This window comes from Mastigoproctus giganteus, chromosome 1 (genome assembly GCF_048544385.1).
Source record: "Mastigoproctus giganteus isolate SK-2022 chromosome 1, ASM4854438v1, whole genome shotgun sequence".
In the NCBI taxonomy this organism is placed as follows: domain Eukaryota; kingdom Metazoa; phylum Arthropoda; class Arachnida; order Uropygi; family Thelyphonidae; genus Mastigoproctus; species Mastigoproctus giganteus.
The window spans coordinates 26425969-26445610 of record NC_143575.1 but is presented as its reverse complement, the minus strand read 5'-3'; the positions used below and the strand labels follow the sequence as shown (position 1 = coordinate 26445610).

General features: G+C 36.5%; 1 protein-coding gene across 1 annotated transcript in view; it reads right to left on the bottom strand.

The window, feature by feature from the left end:
* Nup133 (nuclear pore complex protein Nup133) overlaps positions 1–19642 on the bottom strand; it is a 390085-nt gene that overhangs the window by 140366 nt on the left and 230077 nt on the right. The window contains exon 18 of the mRNA XM_090386292.1: positions 13919–14025. Coding sequence (XP_090242418.1) covers positions 13919–14025 — 107 coding nt within the window. The remainder of the gene's footprint in view (positions 1–13918; positions 14026–19642) is intronic.

Genomic DNA, 19642 nt, shown 5'->3' with positions numbered 1-19642 from the left:
GGAACACGTTAAACTAATAGATCTATAGTTACTTGTATCACCTTTTGAATCCCCTTTATTGTTGTTGTTATGCAAATTTCACAACACAAGGGCAACTATGGCCAATATGTGTCTGTCAGAGTCACTATGTTCATTTTAATGATTTATGGGCATATCAAAGTGTATTTATTATTCTAAGATGTTTAATATATATAAAGAGCTCACTTAGGTTTGCTTTGTCACCAAGTATATGAAATAGGGTTAGAGGAGCTTGCAAGTTTGCTAATGATTGGAAGGATGTGGTTTGAATGGCTGAATAAGATGGACAATCAATTAGGATGTGCTTTACTGTAAGTTGTATCTGACAGACAGAGTAGAGAGGGGGATCTTCTCTTAGAAGTAAATGTCTGTGAGTGAGGAAGGCATGCCCAATGCACAGTCTTGTCAATATAACTTCCTCTTGTCTATTTGTACATGAGCTAGAATGCCATGAACATAAAATTTTTTTTATTCTATGGAGTTTATTGCATGGTTGATCCCTCCAAAGTTGTTTCCAAATGGAAGTATATTTGTTATGAAATACATCCCTATATTCTGTAAATGGCACAAACTGAAAGTTATCTTGTATATTAAGATCTGGATTTCTTGCAGCTTTGTCTGTATGATTATTTCCTGGGATTCCAACATGGCTGGGAATCCAACAGATAGACACTTGTTTTCTTGCTTTATGCAAAACTCTGAGTTGTTTTTTAAGATGCTGAATCAAGGAATTTGAGGAATATTTGCTATTCTGTAGAGCTGCTACTGCACTAAGGGAGTCAGTATAGATTAGGGCAGGTTGAAGTTGGTGCTCGGCAGTAATATCATCCAGTGATAGTTTAATAGCATATAATTCTGCTGTGAAAATACTGCAAACATGAGGCAAGGAGACAGATATAGTATATTCCGGTAAAATTACTGCGGCACCTATTGAGTTGTTTGATTTTGATCCATCCGTGTAAATCTGATGACTGTTTCTATTTTCAAAACTGTGCAGTTCGTGGAGCTTCTGTATAACGATTGGAGAGATCTATTTTTTATTCCTGTTTGTATGATGTGATACGGACAAAGGCACAGTCAGCATCCAAGTAGGGTCTGAGTTTATATCTACTGCAGAAATGTGCTGGAAATGTATTTCCCAAACTCGAGCTAAGTGTCTGAGACGCAGTCCTAATGGTTTATTTTCATTTGGCTTGCAATCATAATTACTCGTCCATAGTGGATCATGAATATGGGACCAATTTGGATGTGATGGCTGACTGTATATTTTTGCTGCGTACATGCATAGTAGATAATCTCGTCGAAGGTGCAGCGGGGTGAATCCCCTTTGTGAATTGGCGATACATTTCCACACCTCCAGTCCACGGGGACCTCTCCCGAGTCCAAGGAAGCTCATAATTATGGCTAAGGGTTTGCTTAATTTCTTTGCTGCCTCCTTTAATATAACTGGATAGATCTCACCCACCCCAGGTACCTTCCTTATGTTTAACTTCAACAATTTCTCCTCCACTTTGCTCTCAGTTATTACAAAATCACTTAGCTCCCTGTTAAAGTCTGATGAATTCTAATGCTCCCCTCATTGAATAACTCGTCATGTGTGAATGTAGATGCAAAATACTCATTCAATTTAATCAGCTACCTTAGCATGATTATCGATAGTCAACCCATCTATGTTAAGTGGTGCAATCTGATTCATCACTTTCCTTCTAGAGTTTACATAAGTAAAGAACTGTTTGCTGTTTTTTTTTGCATCCTTTGCCAAGGATTTCTCATAATCTGCCTTCACCTGCCTAACATCCTTTGTGACTTGATTACATCTGTCATATGCTTCAGGTGACACAGAAGCATATGACAGAGAAAAAAAATGCATCCCATACATTTTTCTTCTCTGCCACGAGCCTCATTAGTTCATCTGACACCCATTTAGGCATAAACCTTGAACAGTATTTCTTAGTTGGAATGAAAAGCCTAGAAGCCTCCAAAATTAAATCCCTGATGGCTTCCCATTTAGAATTCAACGTTGGTAACTTCATCAGTTGATCCCACTTTACAGAATTTAAAAACTGTCTAAGACCCCTGTAGTCACCTATACGAAAGCAAAAGCCCTTCCCTTTAGCCTTGATGGTAGTTACATCTTTAAGTAATTCACACATCAGTACATTGTGTTCACCCAGTGGTTTCTTTATCTGCAAATTCTTAATGCATGAATAATCACTGCTGATAATCAGATCAAGAGTATTACTCCCTCTGGTTGCCTCTCGAACATGTTGCAGTAGAAAACAGTCATTAAATAAATCCACCAAAGTCTTGCTAGTGTGCAAGTGACCAAACTGCAAGTTCCAGTCAATATCTGGAAAGTTAAAATCCCCCATTATAAGACATTGATTTAATGGCCCACTCTTTCTCTGCACAATTGTTCATTATTCTCATCAGATTCATTAGGCCTACAACACACACACACACACACACACACACACACTCTCTCTCTCTCTCTCTCTCTCTCTCTCTCTCTCTCTCTCTCTCTCTCTCTCTCTCTCTCTCTCTCTCTCTCTCTCTCTCTCTCTCTCTCTCTCTCTCTCTCTCTCTCCTCTCATTTTTCCTTTCCCAGTGCTTATGTCACACCAAACAGACTCAACACCGCATTGATCACCAATATCAACTGGAGGCACTTCCTTAGATTTTGTGTTTCTTAACTAACAGCATAACCCCCTCCTCCCTTCCTGTCCTGTCTATCATTTCTGTACACATTGTACTCCCCAAATTCCAATTCTGTACCGCTTGTCTGTGTGACACCACGTATCTGATATCCCAACAGTATCTGCCTTTGATGTCTTGAGCAGCACTTCAAGATCATCAAATTTATTAACAATACTTCCAGAATTGGTGTACATGCAAGTATACATGCACCTGTTTCTTCTCTCAGTTACCCTAACACAGCCGATGTATTTATTTGTTCCACTACGATTCCCAGCAGTCCTGGAAATCTCCATTGCCTTGCTTTCCAGACTGCTGCTCATTCTAATAAAAGCAGTGCAAGAATCACTTTTGCCTATGCCTGCGGCCACTGTTAACGTTTTAGTCTGTGTATCCCCCAAGCTAGCAGTTTTCAGACCCACCTAATATTGCCTCAAAAGCATCAGCAAATATTGCATCCTTTCTATTTAAGTGTACCCCATCCATGTAGAAGCAGTCTCTCATGTCAACAAGCACAGACCAGGCTGAAAAAAATTCTACCTCTTGAGCCTTGCACAATCTCTCCAGGGTCAAATTGATTGACAAGGCTCTCATCATATACTCCCTCCTATCATCTCTGGGCAGAATTGCAGACACTTACACATTCAACCCTAACTCGTGACTTTTTTTTTCAAAATTGACCCGTACTTGTTGAGTAAATCATCTGCACATCTCTTAATTTTAATGTAATTAGTTCTAACACATACAACAAAATCACCTTTTGTGCCCTTAAAAGATGGTATCTGCTCTACAACGTCATCAACTTTTGCTCGTGGCACACATACCTGGTCCTGTTCCACCTATCCTTCTTGCATAGTATATTCCCCGTCTCCCTGATAATAGTCACCAACAATAACTAGTTCCTTTGAGACCAGCGCATTCTGCCTTGGAGAATGTCTCTGTGTTGCCTGATGCACAGGAGTGAGCTCTGCAGTTGAGCTAGGCAGCTGAGAGCTTGATGGGCCCCCTCATATTAATTTCTTTGAGGGAATTTACCCTACACCTCAAGCTCTCATAAACACCCATCAGAATGCTGGGTTGGTGCTTAATTTCTTGACACTCTAGACACCAGCACACACAAAGGCATCCTCCTTGGCTATATCATGTCGTGTTTTAGAAAGGTCAGCAAACATTTCACATTTCGCACATTTTTTGAGACTGTGATGCTTTGGAGAAACTCCCCCCTTTGTTTCTCCTCCAAATCACAGCACTCTCGCTAGTCTGTGATCTTTGCTTCTCAGCTCTAGTCTGGGTCATGATTTCCGTTTAAATACAATTTAATTAACAATGAATTTTAATAAGATTAATAATACTTTTGATTAATTGATAACACTATAATAAGCTAACATATATCATACGGAAGTGTTCTACGTATCATATTGAGGTAAACTTCTCTTATTCTTTTACAAATATTTATATTAACGTAGAACGTATTGAGCATTATAGCTCTGGTTCATACTATCAAATTCATTTTAATCTCTTATTGACTACAGCAGACTCTTGATTTACCAGGATCGGATTAACCAGAAAGTGGTTTAACCGGGACACTTCAAAGACTCCAAATAAAAAAAAAATAATAAAAGAAAAGAAAAAAATCAACCAGAAATCATAAAATTCAAGTAATAACTAGAATAGGTATAAACAGATTTTTTGTAAATCATAAATAAGTGACAAGAAGCACTGTTATAAGTTGTCATTGGGAGATTAGTGTACCTATTATCTTTAGTTTAGTTTGTTTAGTAAGTCTCGTAGTAATGCAAATGTTTAGTTTGTTTTAGTGCGGCACGTCGACTGTTGTGTTTCATTTCACCATAAAAGGACAAATTTGGCTTTGTTATTTATGTCAGGGATGTCGGTATTTTTTATTTTTTATTTAGAAATAGCAAAAATGAAGGGCAAACACAAGAGTTGTGCTTTCAATAAAACAAAAACCTGAAATTATTCAAAAGTTCGAAAATTGTGCATCTGTTAAATCTCTGATGACCATTATAATGTTGGTAACCAAACCATACACAACACTAAAAAATAAAGGGAAGCATCGTATTGCACACACAAGTAGTGCTTGATAAGTTTTTTTTGTTTTTTATCTATCGCCATACTTTTTACCTAGCTTCGGACTTAGCTACTTTAAACAGAATACGAGAAGCGGTGAAGGGATTGGAACCAATGAAGTCATCTATAATAACCAAGGCTAAGAAATATATATCAGTTTTTACAGTACAATAACATGCGTTTTTTCTTCCTTTTATGTTTTCTTTTCTTATGTACCACTCCAGCTACTTCACCGCTGTCTCCAGATTATTTAATTGAACTAATTAAAAATATATAACTATTTTTCTTCATTCTTCTGAGGATATTATGTGGTTTTTGTAATTTTGGCATATCAGGAATATAGTAGCAATATTATATTAGTTATTCCCGAGTTCGTAAAACTCAACTTACATAAGAAGTCCTGTAAAGTATCGATTACGTATGTCGGGGACTTGCTGTATTTTTGGGATTAAACAGGAAATCAATTATCCGGAATTTTTTTTTTTTAATTACCTATCCCAGAAAATTGAAAGTCTACTGTATTTCATTCACTTCCTTTCTCTCTAGATATAACCTATCAATACCTTTGTGCAAAATTACATTAGATTAACACTAAGATACTCGGACCCAAGGTTACCATATTTCTTTTCTAAAGTACTGCTTTCAAAACAATATTGTTCTGAAGTTTGCCAGGGTTAATTTAAATCATAAAATTTCAGGCGTTAAACAACTAGCGCTTGCTACATTACATCGCATAATATAGTTAAGCTTGCCTTAAGATCTCGGTATTCTGATAAACAAAAATACCTTTCCCAAGTTAGGAAACTTTGCGACAAATTAAAAAATTATCTGCATACTAATGATTGGTCTGTATTGAAGACCTCCATAGATTTGCGACATGAAGCACAGGCCTCAGAAATAAAAAACAGACACGTTAACAAATTGAATACATTATCGGAAGGGTAAAGACACGTTCATACGAGTTCTAACACATTGTCGCAAGCTTGCGACCAAGCGCATGCGAGCTGTGTGACAACCCCCCCCCACACCACATATGCACAAAGGTCTACCGCAGAATACTTCAGCTAGTTCGCAAACGGCCCCCCTCACCCAACATTCAATGAACCGACATATCAACAGGTTACAAATCTTTCCTTGTATACACTATTGCAGGACCAGATTTCACTTTTATCAAAAAGATTAAATTACAATTTACCACCTTAAAAACTACCTAAAAAGCAGTACATAATTGATATTGAATTTGGATTTCATAATATTCCACAAAAAGATTTATTTATTCAACAAGTTAACCAGGTGGTGAATAACATAAAAGAAAAGTGACTGCCTAAATTGAATACACATGACAGTTCAGCTTTATGTGAACTTCAGGAAAATAAAGAGACATTATTATTCAGAGCTGACAAAGGAGATACAGTGGTAATACTCAATAAACCTGATTATATTAATAAGCTAGAGTCAGTTGTATCAGATACCTGCACTTATCTTGAAGTAGACCCGGCACTATTTACCAATTTGGTCAATCAATACAATAAAACGAAAAACATCAAAAAAATGACTACATTACTATGGCTCAGTTAAAGGAATTGAAGGCCAGAACATACAATATTCCTGCACTTTTCGGTCAGGTAAAATTACATAAGATCGGCTTTCCTATTAGGCCTCTTGTTTCCTACAGAAACTCAACATTTTCATGCTTGGCCACACATGTATATAGCATTATAAAACCCTTTAGACAGGCGATACAATTTGGGATTAAGAACTACGATACACTATTTAATAACCTTAAGGACTGTAGACTTGATGGTAATAATAACTTATTCTCACTAGATGTTACCTCATTATATACAAATGTAAACATTGAATACACGTTAGATATTCTTTGGGATATGTTAAATAATAACTCAATACCGATTAATTATACAAAACTTCCTATTAAGGAAATTTTTTACTTAATTAAACTCTTAGTTGAAGCCAACTATATCACCTTTCGAGACAAAGTATACAATCAAATTTTTGGTTTGCCAATGAGATTGAGCCTGCGCGGCCTAATATCGGAGATCTACCTCTCAACGATTGAACGTATACATTTGACACCTTTTCTACCCTGTATCTCGATGTTCTAGTCATTACCGATAGTAGCACTATTCAAGACATATTACATTTGTTTAATAATATTCATTCTAGACTCAAATTTACATTGGAGAGAGAGAGAGAGAGAGAATGGATACTAAGTCATTAAATTTTCTAAATTTCAAGCTTACCCAGGACGCAAATAAAATCCAATTTAACATCTATCGTAAACCTACAAACACTGGTATGCTTTTTTTGGTTTTTTTTTCCCCAGGAGCATTAGCAACTAAGGTCATATTGCTCCGGGGATATGCGGTGGTCATTCCCTGACCTTTCCACATCCTCTGTATTTGGTGGTCACGGGCTTGAACCCTGGTCTAATCAAGAAGCGTGTGCTGCGTACTGCTGCTTCTGCCCACCTGGCTATGGAGGCACACCGGTATGCCTCTACATTATAACAGCTATCACCCATTCACCTACAAAAGATCGATTATCTTTAATCAATTTCTCAATGCTAATAAACATTCAATGACAGAATCTGGTTTGGGCTCAGAAATACAAATATTAACCAGCAGATTTTTAAACAGGCATTACACTCTTACTACAATAGACAGAATTAGGGTAAAACTAAGGATAGAATACAAAAAATACAGCAACCAACAATAGTAATATCAAAAAATACTTTATTTCAGTCCCATTGGTTATTTGGTTTTTAGGAGCATTAGCAACTAAAGCCATATTGCTCCGGGATATGCGGTGGTCATTCTCTGACCTTTCCACATCCTCCGTATTTGGTGGTGATGGGCGCGAACCCCGGTCTAATCAAGAAGCGTATGCTACGCACTGCTGCTCCTTCCCACCTAGCTATGGAGGCGCCTTCAGTCCCATATGTTGAACACTGGCAGAAACAACTTAACAGATTTTTTAGAGATACCGAATTTAAAATTATAGCCAATCCACCAATACAGAAATTACACACTATATTGAACAATCACTGTCTTTTCCTCATTCGCAACTAATAAAATCACAAATAAATGACAACCTCGTATACAACATTTCTTGTGGTGATTCCGACTCATCGTATCAGGATTCTACGTGGTTTCCTCTGAATTTGTGTTAATCAACACGCGGCCTCAGTTCATGCTTCTCGTTCAACAGCATCAGAATTAGCCTTTCATGCCATTAATGAAAAACATACCTTTTTGTTTAACGAGGCCAAAATACTTAGTGTCCAACGTAATTATACGAGACTATTAATTGCAGAAACTTGAAATTAAAGTACATGAGAATTCTGTTAATGTTCGCCAGCCATATTTAATCTCAGACTCGTGGCCCTTTACGCACGTGCGCGAAGACAAATAATCCCTATTTAAGTTCCATTCCTGTGATCACGACATACGGTTGAAAAGCATTCAGCTTTCAGGAAGGAAAAACCGTTTTGCTTTTTTTTTTCGTTAAATTAATTTTTAATTGCATTAAAATTGTGTTCATTTGATTTTTAATTATTGTTAATTATTTCTTACTGTAATGTAAGAATTTCGATTTTTTTAAATTGTTTTCGTTTTAATTTCTGGAGAGTATCATATGGAAGTGTTCTATGTATCATATTGAGGTAAACTTCTCTTATTCTTTTACAAATATAATAAGCTAACAGATTCCTAATTGAGTGCTTCGTATTATGCTACCTAGTTTTACTTTATACCATATACTATCAGTTCGAGATATACATACGTTATGCCATTTCTTATCGACTACTATATGGCGGCTAGTTCAACAATATTAGTGCCAACACTGGGAGTCGTAATTTCAAAAAATCGCTGTTAAATTCAAAATAAGAAGTTAACGAATGCTACAAAATCTATTTAATTTCTCTGTAAAACACAATGTAGTATGTTAATCAACAAAGAATACGGTAAAAATTAAAAATACTTATCCCTTTACAGCAGCCAAAAATTCACCGACTGTTCTCTTCCGCGACTAGAGCGCCCTAGATGACTGGTGGTAGAGTATCATTCCAGGAGAAAGAGAATAAGAGCTTTAAAATTCACAGCATCAAAAGCCAGAGAGGCAGATCAAAGTAAAGTAGATCAAGCCGAGCTGAGTATTAAAGTTAATAGCTTGAATGGCTAAAAAGATGTTACAGATAAGATCTGTTATAGTCGAGACCCTTTTATCCACACAGCGCACCTGGTCATAGTTAATAGATAAGATTTCATAGATTAGAGTGGGGAGAAGGATTTTCTATAATTGTTTGAGAAGAAAAGAGACAGAGATAGGTATCCAACCTTTTAAATCAAACAGGATACTGAATTTCATTTATAGGAAAGATGAAATATTCTCTCCAGTGTTCAGAAAAGTAATTATGATACAAAAATTTATAAAAGATTTTAGTGTAAGAGGTTGTTGTAGCTGTGGTAGAGTTTTAGGAGCATTAGCAACTAAGGCCATATTGCTCCATATATGCGCTCAGTAAAGTGTGTTTTGTGGTTGATTTTCTGTTTGCTGGACAAAAAACCAGAGTTTTCGGAAGAAAAAATCATGCTACTCTTGCCTAAGACTGACTGACCCAGCCACATTGTGAAAAAGGTCCATAAAATTCCTCACATCATTGACTGGACTCGAACTGAGGTCTTTTCCACCCGGTGTGGGGAGGACGATGATTCTACCAACTGTGTTACCCACAAGAGAATTTGTAGTTCATGTGCTACTCAACAGTTCGCTGTTAATCGCATTCCTAACCATTTCAGGATTCAGAGGAATCATGAAGAAGTTGGACAGAAAGGGAGATGCTTTGTTGCCAAGCCGGAGGAACAACTTTCACATTCTCCTTAAACCTACAAATCAAGTCACATAACTCAACAAGGTTGCTGGGAAGTGAAGGTTTATGAGATTTTCTTGGTAGAATCTTTATTATTAGGCACACTAAAGTTCATATATTTTTTGCTTTTTTTAAATTTACAAAGGATGAGTTGGCTTTAAGACCAACTCATCCCTTGTAAATTTAAGGAGGCCTCATTTTAAGAAGGATGTAAAGCTGTTGGAACGAGTGCAGAGAAGGGCAACAAGATTAGTGAATGGAACAAAGGGTTGCTCTTATGAAGAAAGGCTTAAGTTTTGCAAATTACAGTGTCTGGAGACTAGGCACCTGCAGGGGTGATCTGATTGAGGTGTATAAAGCCTTGAATGGTTTGAGCATGCTCAATGCTGATGGGATTCTTCCTCTTGCTCAGAATAATCACCTGAGAGGGTATAAATTCAAATTGAGGAAAGACAGTTGTAGGATACATGTGCGAAAGGTTGCCTTTAGCCAGCAGGTAGTTGATTGCTGGAATAAACTTCCATCTGTCGTTGTAGAATTTGATAGCTTAAACAAATTCAAGGCAGAACTGGACAAACATTTGGAGCGAGTGAATGGGTGAAATGAGAAGGGGTTTTTTTTTTTTTTTTTTGGCTGATGCTATATAAGCTTGCTTTCTTGCATCATGTGCTAATGCTTAACATAGTCAAGTTTATCTTGGAGACGTTGTAGTCTAATAATCCCCTCTCTCTCTATCTTGTAAATTCTTCTGACCTTATGTAGTTGTCCTCAGTATAAAAGGAAACTTTATTATTTAAAGCTACCACAGCCAAGTGGTCAAACATGAGTACAGTAGTACAGTCAGTCAACATGTTAGTTGTGTTCCTAGAAACCCTTGTGCAATGCAAAATCATGTAATATAAATAACATGCCTTATGGAAAAAATAGGGTTGGGTTTCTGACCATCCAAGATCGAACGCATATTTGTAACCAAAACATTACCAAACGCAATAAATAATCGTAATAAAATACATTTTATTATGATCTTTAAGTTATGAAATATTGCAAATGCTTTTGCTTTATTGTAAGCAAACTTGTTCCCAATCTCTTCTTTGTTTTATCTTCTAACCAAAGATAACAGCATTCCATCTCTTCCAATTCTTTGCGTCTTGATCTAATGTCATTTGTTACTTTTATTTTCTCTGCATTCTTTCTAATTGCTCTCAGAAGTTAGGTTATGTTATTTCCTAACCTAATCTTAAAGGTTAAGTTAGGAAATAAGGTTTCCTAACTTTGTCTGTCACACCGACATGTCAATCAATATATCATTCTCGACTTCTACTACCACTACTGATAACATGCATCATCTCTTTACAGAGAATGCAGGGAGAAACTGCGGTAGCGGCAAACCAGTTTGTCTGGCAAGTTTCCGTAGTTTGCCGTGGTTCTCATGTTGGCTTTCTTTACCTAAGCAGCTTTTCTTTTTCTCTCTGAACCTGCAGTATCTTCACCAGCATGCTTCCTTTTCACACCATTTTCACGTACAAGCAGTTACTACTTTACGAGTTCCCGGATTTACAAGTTCTTTTCAAGTATCAACCGTCAACAAAATCAAAAATATGAACATTGCAATAAATAAATGCTAAACATTCATAAATACAGCATTTCAAACCGCGCGTATAGTTACACAATACAGTACTACTATGCCTGCATTTGTTCAGGCAAATGAGAGCATCTCAATGACTCACATAACAAAGCAGTTACCATGCTGCTATTATAAAGAGTGGTTGTGTTGCTCTTCATTTTTGCTGTCTTGACTTATTTCAAAAATATCAAGCTTATTAAGGGGGATAAATTTGAAGGATGTTTGGAATAAAAAGTCTTCCTCAGTTCACTGGTCTGCATCAAGCACACAATGAAGGGTTCACAAATGAAGGCCTCCTTGAAATGGTAAAATGTGAAGAAGCTGAAGAAGATTCAACAGCTGAAACTTCTGTTCATTCCTTCACTCTCAAGGGGTTTGACAAAGCTTTTCAACACATAGAAAAAGCAATTCAGATTTGAGTCATAAGATTCGATTTCGAGCACACTAGAAAAGTTGCTACAGATTTAAAAAATGCTTCTGCATGCTATTGTGAAATTTATAAAGAAAAGAGAAGACCATCTAGGAAACAAACGACTCTTGAAGCATTTCTGAAGAAGAAGACGACTCCTTGTGCTTCCAACAAACCAATGAGTGCTGAACTAGCAATGAGTGATGAACCATCAATGAGTATGCATTTAGTCGATGATGATGAAGAATAAACATCCTTCATTTCCATGACATACACAATTTCTTTATTATTATAAGTTGCTTGATTTTAAAGGCTATGTTTTCATTTCTTTGGATAAATAAATCATTGTTTTTGTGTAAATTTGCAAACTATTGTTTTGTTGACCTTTATTTAACATTACTATGGTCAAATTTCATTGTTGCGAATGTAACCTCGGTTTTGAACACTACGTCTATGGGAAATAAATTCCCACTTTATGAGTGTGCGCTAAGAAGGAATTAACTCGTAAAGTCAGACTTTATTTTACTCATTTTTAGGGAATAAAGCACAACTACAGTTTAAAAAGAACAAAAACGAGGAGGCATGTTTGATACATACAAACAAATCAGCACACGTTTAACAACGCAGTAAGCGTTGCGTTCAGCTGTTGTGATTCCGCTGCGTTCGACTGCCATTTCTTGTAAACGCAAAGCCGAATCGTGAATAAGCAAATTCGGTTTGTGTTATATGTGACATCCGCAAATATTAAATTGTTGTTAGGAGCATTAGCAACTAAGGCCATATTGCTCGGGGAATATGCGGTGGTCATTCCCTGACCTTTCCGCATCCTCCGAATTTGGTAGTGAAGGGCTCGAACCCCGGTCTAATCAAGAAGCGTGTGCTACGCACTGTTGCTCCTTCCCACCTGGCTACGGAGGCACCTATGTGACATCGTTATCCTATTTATAAACTATATGATCGAATTTGATCATAGCCCATGTTAACCCTAAATATGGTGATGTTCTTGTATCCTCTATCTTGCAAATTCCTGTTACCCCATGTGACTATCCAGGAGTATAAGCAGAAAATTTATTTATGAATGTAGTACTGTGATTGATGAATAAAATATGTAACCATTTAACTGCAATTATATTATAGTTTCTCTATTCCTTACACTAATATTTGTGATATTACTTCATGGTTCTATAATAAACATTTATTATTTCTGTTTGACGCAAGTTCCCCAGGGGCTCACATCTGGTGAGTATGGGCTTGGCACACCCAGGGTCCTGGGCTGGATATCATCATTCTTCCCTTCTTGGTGATTCCTTTCTACTTCTCTCTCTCTCTCTCTCTCTCTCTCTGGGTAACTTTGGAAATTTTTTTAAGCTGGTGCAGCATAAGCCTCAGGCTTCCTTGCACTACATGACTAGTTACATGACTTCTGGGAAACCATTTCATCATAATAGTTGTTATTGTGTAACAACCATTATGATGAAAAATTTAATTTCACTGACAGCACTATATGCAAGCAAAGAATCAACACCGATCACTTTTACCAGATTTGATTAATAATAAAATTTAAAACACACATGCAATTTCATAACATAATTGTATGCCACCTGTGAGGTGGTTCAATGAACAAGGAAAGTATTATTTTTTTTTAAACATTTTTCTACCAAATGTCAGGGTATATAAATAACTATCATTCCCATCTTTGCATCATTCCTTTCACTTTACACTTTGTATAAATGTCACTTATATAAGGTGAACAACTTTCCTTGAAGGCTAATTATTCTTTAACTAGACATATTTTCCTGTTCTTTCAAGAAATGAGCAATTACAACAATGAATATGTCACAATATGTATTTTAATAAATGTGGCATCATTACAACCCCATTATCGGTTTCCTGTTCACATGCATAATGAGCAAGAACAAGAGGTACAAATCTGCCTTTCTCAAACTGCTAATGTCATGTTGCAAGAGAGCAGTTTGAGAAAGGCAAATACCTTATCTGGTATATGGTTTATAATGTGATGCTCATTTATTAAAATGTTTATTGTAGTGTATAAATTGTTGAAATTGTTTACTTACTGATGGATATCACTGACAAAGAAAACATCCCATTTAAAGACATGATTTTTCTGTTCTGTTATATTTAATAGAATATAAACTAGAGAATATTATTTTACAAAAAATTAAAGGAATCTTACCCTGTCCCACAGATCTGTTGCACTCAGAAAATTAAGAAGAAACTCATGAGCTTGCATTTTATCATTCAGTTGATGTAATAAAATTACCGAAGAAGAAACTGATTCTCCTATAGCATGAAAATACAATCACAGAAAAAAATTATTCTAAAGAAAAGGAGCAAGTATATAATAAATTTCTATATTTATCTGATCTTAGCTTCTCTACAGGAAACAATGCTATTTACTGTAGTCTGTAAATAGAATCCTAATGCTAGAAATCTAAATACAGTAGAGGTATGTTTTATCTGATGTGACAAGAACTGGCCACTATTTGGTTAATCAAAAAAGTTTGCGAGCAGGGAATCATAAAAAAAATTTATTTTATTATGCTATTTTATTGTGGATTATAATTTTACTTAAATGAATGTATGTCCATTCATTTATAAAAAATCAGCAATTTTCATGATTGAGATGATGAAATGTGATGTTTTGCAGCTAGTCCTGCCACTATTTTATAAACGTCACATCATTAACTGTTGAATAAGGCTGTTGTTCAATGTAACATAAGCTGCATCTAGAGCATTTTGGGCTGATTCGTGAGAAATTTTTGGATTTCTGTTTGATCTACTCTTCTTCTTCATACTGCAATTTCTGTATTGTCCATGACTTCATTTTCCAAAAATCCTCACAGTGAATCCATTGTTGTGTCTTCTTGCTGCAAATCTTCAGACCCTTCAATTTGCTTGAAATCTGTTAATAAACTACATTCTTCATTATCTTCTTGTACAACTTTCACTAGCATTATCAACCTAGCGACCAAAGTTTTTGCTGAACTTAGAATTTTGTTCCATGCTAGCACCATGTTGTGAATAATATCTCTAATGCTAATAACTTTAAATAATTATGGACAGTCTAAAATAAGTAAAACTTGAATGACAAACAAACACAAAAATTCCGAGCTTCCTCGTATAATGTAAGTCTTTATGCTCAAAGGAGGGAAAAAAAACTTTACCTCCACACAACAAGATGCATTGCTATTGCACTACTTTCAGCTATTTTTATGGTTTTTTAGATTTACTGCATAACAGGCTCTTGCACACAACAGCTTTCGGGAAAGTATAACAATGATTTCAAAAACCATGTCGTGTAAAATTTTGTTTTTATTTAGGAAGATACAAAACATTTTGGATTTTTTACCTCCAATTATTAACAGTTAATGCAGGCTCATAATTTTTGAGTCGACCCTCATAGTTCCAGCAGTGACACTGCAGGGTTAAAAATGAGAAATTTACCTTTTGAAGATGTCATTTATTTCAAAGTAGTGCAATACCAATGCAATTCATAGTGAAAGAAAAATTTGCCCTTATGTGAGCATAAAAGACCATTGGATTAATGCTACAAATGCTGGAATTGTTTATAATTCAAATTTTACTTGCTTTTAAACCATCTGTGGTTATTTAAGAAAAAAAAATTGCGTATGTACCCTGTATACACAAAAGATGTTTTATGTGTAAACATCTTTGATGACAACTACTAAATTTTGAACACCTAGAACCGAAATCATGAATGATGTAATTTATGCTCGCACCCGCTACTTGCTCTACCGAATCCATGCTAGTCATAAATAGGATACACACGTCTGCTGCTTACTTTACTTAATCAATGTTTGGAAGAGGTTAGGCCAATAGCCTAATTACCCATTTGTTTGTAGCTATTTGTTGAATAGTATGATTGCAACAATACACTATCATGTTGGATCATATTACTCTGTCACACTTTGTGGCAAATTACACGAGCACTAATGAGATCTGCAAGAAATAACAGTATCCATGCATAATACGCTATTGAAACTATCACTTGGCTCAGGATTTAATGAGTATAAGTGCGAGATGGTAACACTGCACATGTCCATTTCGCAATGAGGAAACAGAGGTACTGTCAGAGATGAAATATATCAAGATCTACAACAACAATGAAGAGCTCATACTGGATCGTAAATTGTATGAATCGAACTTGGACACTGGCAAAACAATTGAAATATGTAAGACGATGTGTCAAGACAACAACAACGGTGACCCTGATGAAACATGTGGTAATGACCTGCATAGCCTTGTAACGCGACTGCAAGAAGACCCCTTTCGAAACTTTAACAATCATCCAAACAGCAAGATGAATGAGGATCTAAAGCTTGCCACGCTCAACCAACTCAGCGTAATTGCAAAAAAACGCGAAAACTTCATGACCAACAAGGACTTCTTTCAAAAAAGAAAAAATGTTTATGATTCGCCTCTTGATGGAAATATACCACTTCAGTAATACAGACAGGTACTGTAACGCCTACATTACATGCACTTCAACTGGTAAGGCTGCCATTGGATGGACAGCACTACTGTGCACAGTGCCCTCAAGATATCCATTTCTCTGGTTGCCAAAAGGTTTCTGCCACGGGTGGCAAGGGTTAGCCCAAAGCCACCTAAGTGGTATGCCCTGAATCATAAATGTTTGTCTGCAACCAGCTGGTTTACCCCATCTCTGAGCACATCCAGCTCACCTCCCATGATCCTTTGCTTTAAATTTTGCAAGATATCCATTTCTCTGGTCACCAAAAGGTTTCTGCCATGGGTGGTAATGGTTAGCCCAAATCCACCTAAGTGGTATGCCCTGAATCATAAATGTTTTTCTGCAGCCAGCTGGTTTATGCCAGCTCTGAGCACATCCAAGATCACCTCCCATGATCCTTTGTGCGATCTCCTCTCCTGGCTCTGTTTTTCCTTGTTGTGAAACGGAAATGTCATTTTTGTGTCGCAAAATAGTGACAAATTAATTTTACTATCGTCTGAAATTTAGCAGGTGCCGCTAAAGATGTTTACACATTATAAAAAAAAGTAACTTTATGTCGCATATATGTGGCCAACATGGCCACATATATGCGACATAAAGCCGCGTTGGCCACGTACGTGTGACGCTATTACGACATACATATGAAGGTCATCTGTGATTAGTTTATTGCACGCACAGCAAGCGCCACAATAAAACTAATTACGATAAAATAAACTCTCAAACATCGCAATAAGTTTGTCAGTATTGTTAGAGATTTTGTGAAAACAAGTTCGTCAGGGTGCTGTATTATCCATCATACTGTGTTGTGTTTTTCCACAAGTTTGTACAAATGTGTTGTGTTAAAAAAAAAAAAAAAAAAAAACCACCCTAAAAAGGAATGGCTAAAAGAAAATTACTAAAATAAGAGGAACTGAGAAAAATTTCTGGAATTTACAATTAGGCAGAGTTAAACTTCTCACAGACACACCACTGTCAAGTTTTTTCAAAAGTTTAACTTTATCTGTTATGGACAATGTACAGTGTTTGCTCTTTCCACCACGAGAGGCACTTCCTTTATGCATTGGAACCATGGCTGGGGCTAAATTTGAGCAGGTTATAATAATAAATTCAGAAAAACGAGTGGGAATGACTTGCCAGTGTTTACAAGTTCGCGCCAACAGCTGATGCTGCAACCAACGTCACCAAAACAATAGCGGCAGGTTGGTTTTGCGCCAACCCCGGAAATTTGAAATTATGTCCAAATTAGCGGTTCCACCACTAATCTGGACATAACTAGTGGCCAGATTAGTAACGGTCGACCTGTATACTGCCCAAAGCCTTATACGCTTAACTTTTCAACTGGCTTGACCAAACATTTTGTGATGATTTGTCACTTAGCATTGTGTTAGGTCTAAAACTATGATAATGATTACTTTTAAGCTGGAATTTTGCTTGTAATCAATCCCCATTTAATAATTAATAATTATTACAATCAGTTAATTTCCAAAGGATGGAACCATCATGGATACAAGCAAAATAAAGTAAAAATTGGTTACATATCCACAGAGTGCATCTGTGGGCATCTACTTGTGAAACACAATTTGAATTTACAATCATTCACTGCATCAAGTACAAGATTACACAGAATGAAGTGAAATGCTACTTGTACACTAACAACTAAGCTACAATCAGTCCAGCCTATAAAACATAAGCAGCTTACGGACAATTACATGGGCAAGTTATGCTTAAAAACATGGCTTTTACTATCTGTAGGTCAGTATTTGCCATGTGGCATAAGGAAGTCAGAGCCTTTTGTTGCATCAGCCAAAAAAAAATACAGAAATAACAATTAATTAATTAAGTCAGCCTCAACCACCCATGAAGGCAACTTATTCCAAAAATTTAAGAATTCTCTGGCTAAAAGGAAACTTAGTGCAATCCAGTCTAAACCTATCCGCTTGTAATTTGAATTTATGGACTCCGGTTCTGGAAGAATCATTTATAACAGTGAAAATTTCACTCTCATTCATTTTACTTTCTCCTCTCAGAGCCTTACACACCTCGATTAGGTCTCCTCTAAGGTGCCTAGTAACCAAGCTCTGTAGCCAACATATTCAAAGTCCTTCCTCATATGGATGCTGTTCTGCCAATCACGCCAGACACATTACTCATCATTGGACTATTTCAAAAAGATCATTGTCTTTTTTTAGGTAGTCTCCATATCTGAACACAGTATTGCAAGTGCAGTTTTACAAATACTTTACACAGTGGGATTGCAACAACCTTATCTCTACAAGGATTTATCGAACAAGCAAGTGCTTGATAAATCCTTGATAGGGCACCATGGGTCTCCCTTACCATCCATCTATACTGCTCGAAAACTTTTTTTCTGACTATTGCTAACTCCCAATTCTTTTTCTTCCTCTATCGTTTTTAATTCAACTCCACTAAGTGTAAAACCATGCATTATGCTGCATTAAAACAAAGCTGCCATTTTTTTGACCATCCCTAAAGTCTATTTAAGTCATCCTGAAGAAGCACTGCTCAGGAGATCATTACCTATTCTACCAATCTTGAGATTATTTGCAAAATTCTGATATCACACCCTGTATCCCTTCATCAATGTTATTTAAGAAAATCAAAGCCAACAATGGTCCTGGTATCAATCCTTGGGGAGTCCTACTTGCCCAATCTGAAGAACAAACATTAATCACAACCCTCATATCATAACCTGCAGCTACCCTGTGATACATCTAAAGAATTTCCGTGTGTTTCCAACATGTCCCAGCTTATACAGTAACCCCTCATGGGGTCTGGGTCAAATGCTTTGCTGAAATTCAAGCAAACAATGTTGAAATTATTTTCAACATGTAGCTCCTGAGTGACCCTTTTAAAATGGCTAATCAGGTTGATTAAACATCATCTTCCATTTCTATCTAAATGATTCTGTACTGCACTCTTGTTCACTGCTTCCATCATTTTCCACACCACTGAAGTCAAACTTACCAGTTGGTAGTTATCCTCTTCACTCTTAGAAGCACCTTAGAGATGTAGTAGTAGTAGTGGCATGTGATGCAAGAAAGCAAGTGTATGAGCTTATGCAGCATCAGCCAAAAAAAAAAAAAAAAAAAATCACACCATTCCCTCCAAATGCCTGTCCAGTTCTTCCTTAAATTTATTCAACCTATCAACTTCCACAATGACAGATGGAAGTTTGTTCCAGCAATTAACCATCCACTGGCTAAAGGCAAATTTCAGCACATCTATTCTACATCTGTCTTTTCTTAATTTGAATTTATGCCCCCTTAGGTTTGTAATCTGAACAAGTGGAAGGATCCCATCAGAATTCAGCATGCTCAACCCATTCAAGGCCTTATACACCTCAATCAGATCACCGCACAGGTGCCTAGTCTCCAGCCACTGCAA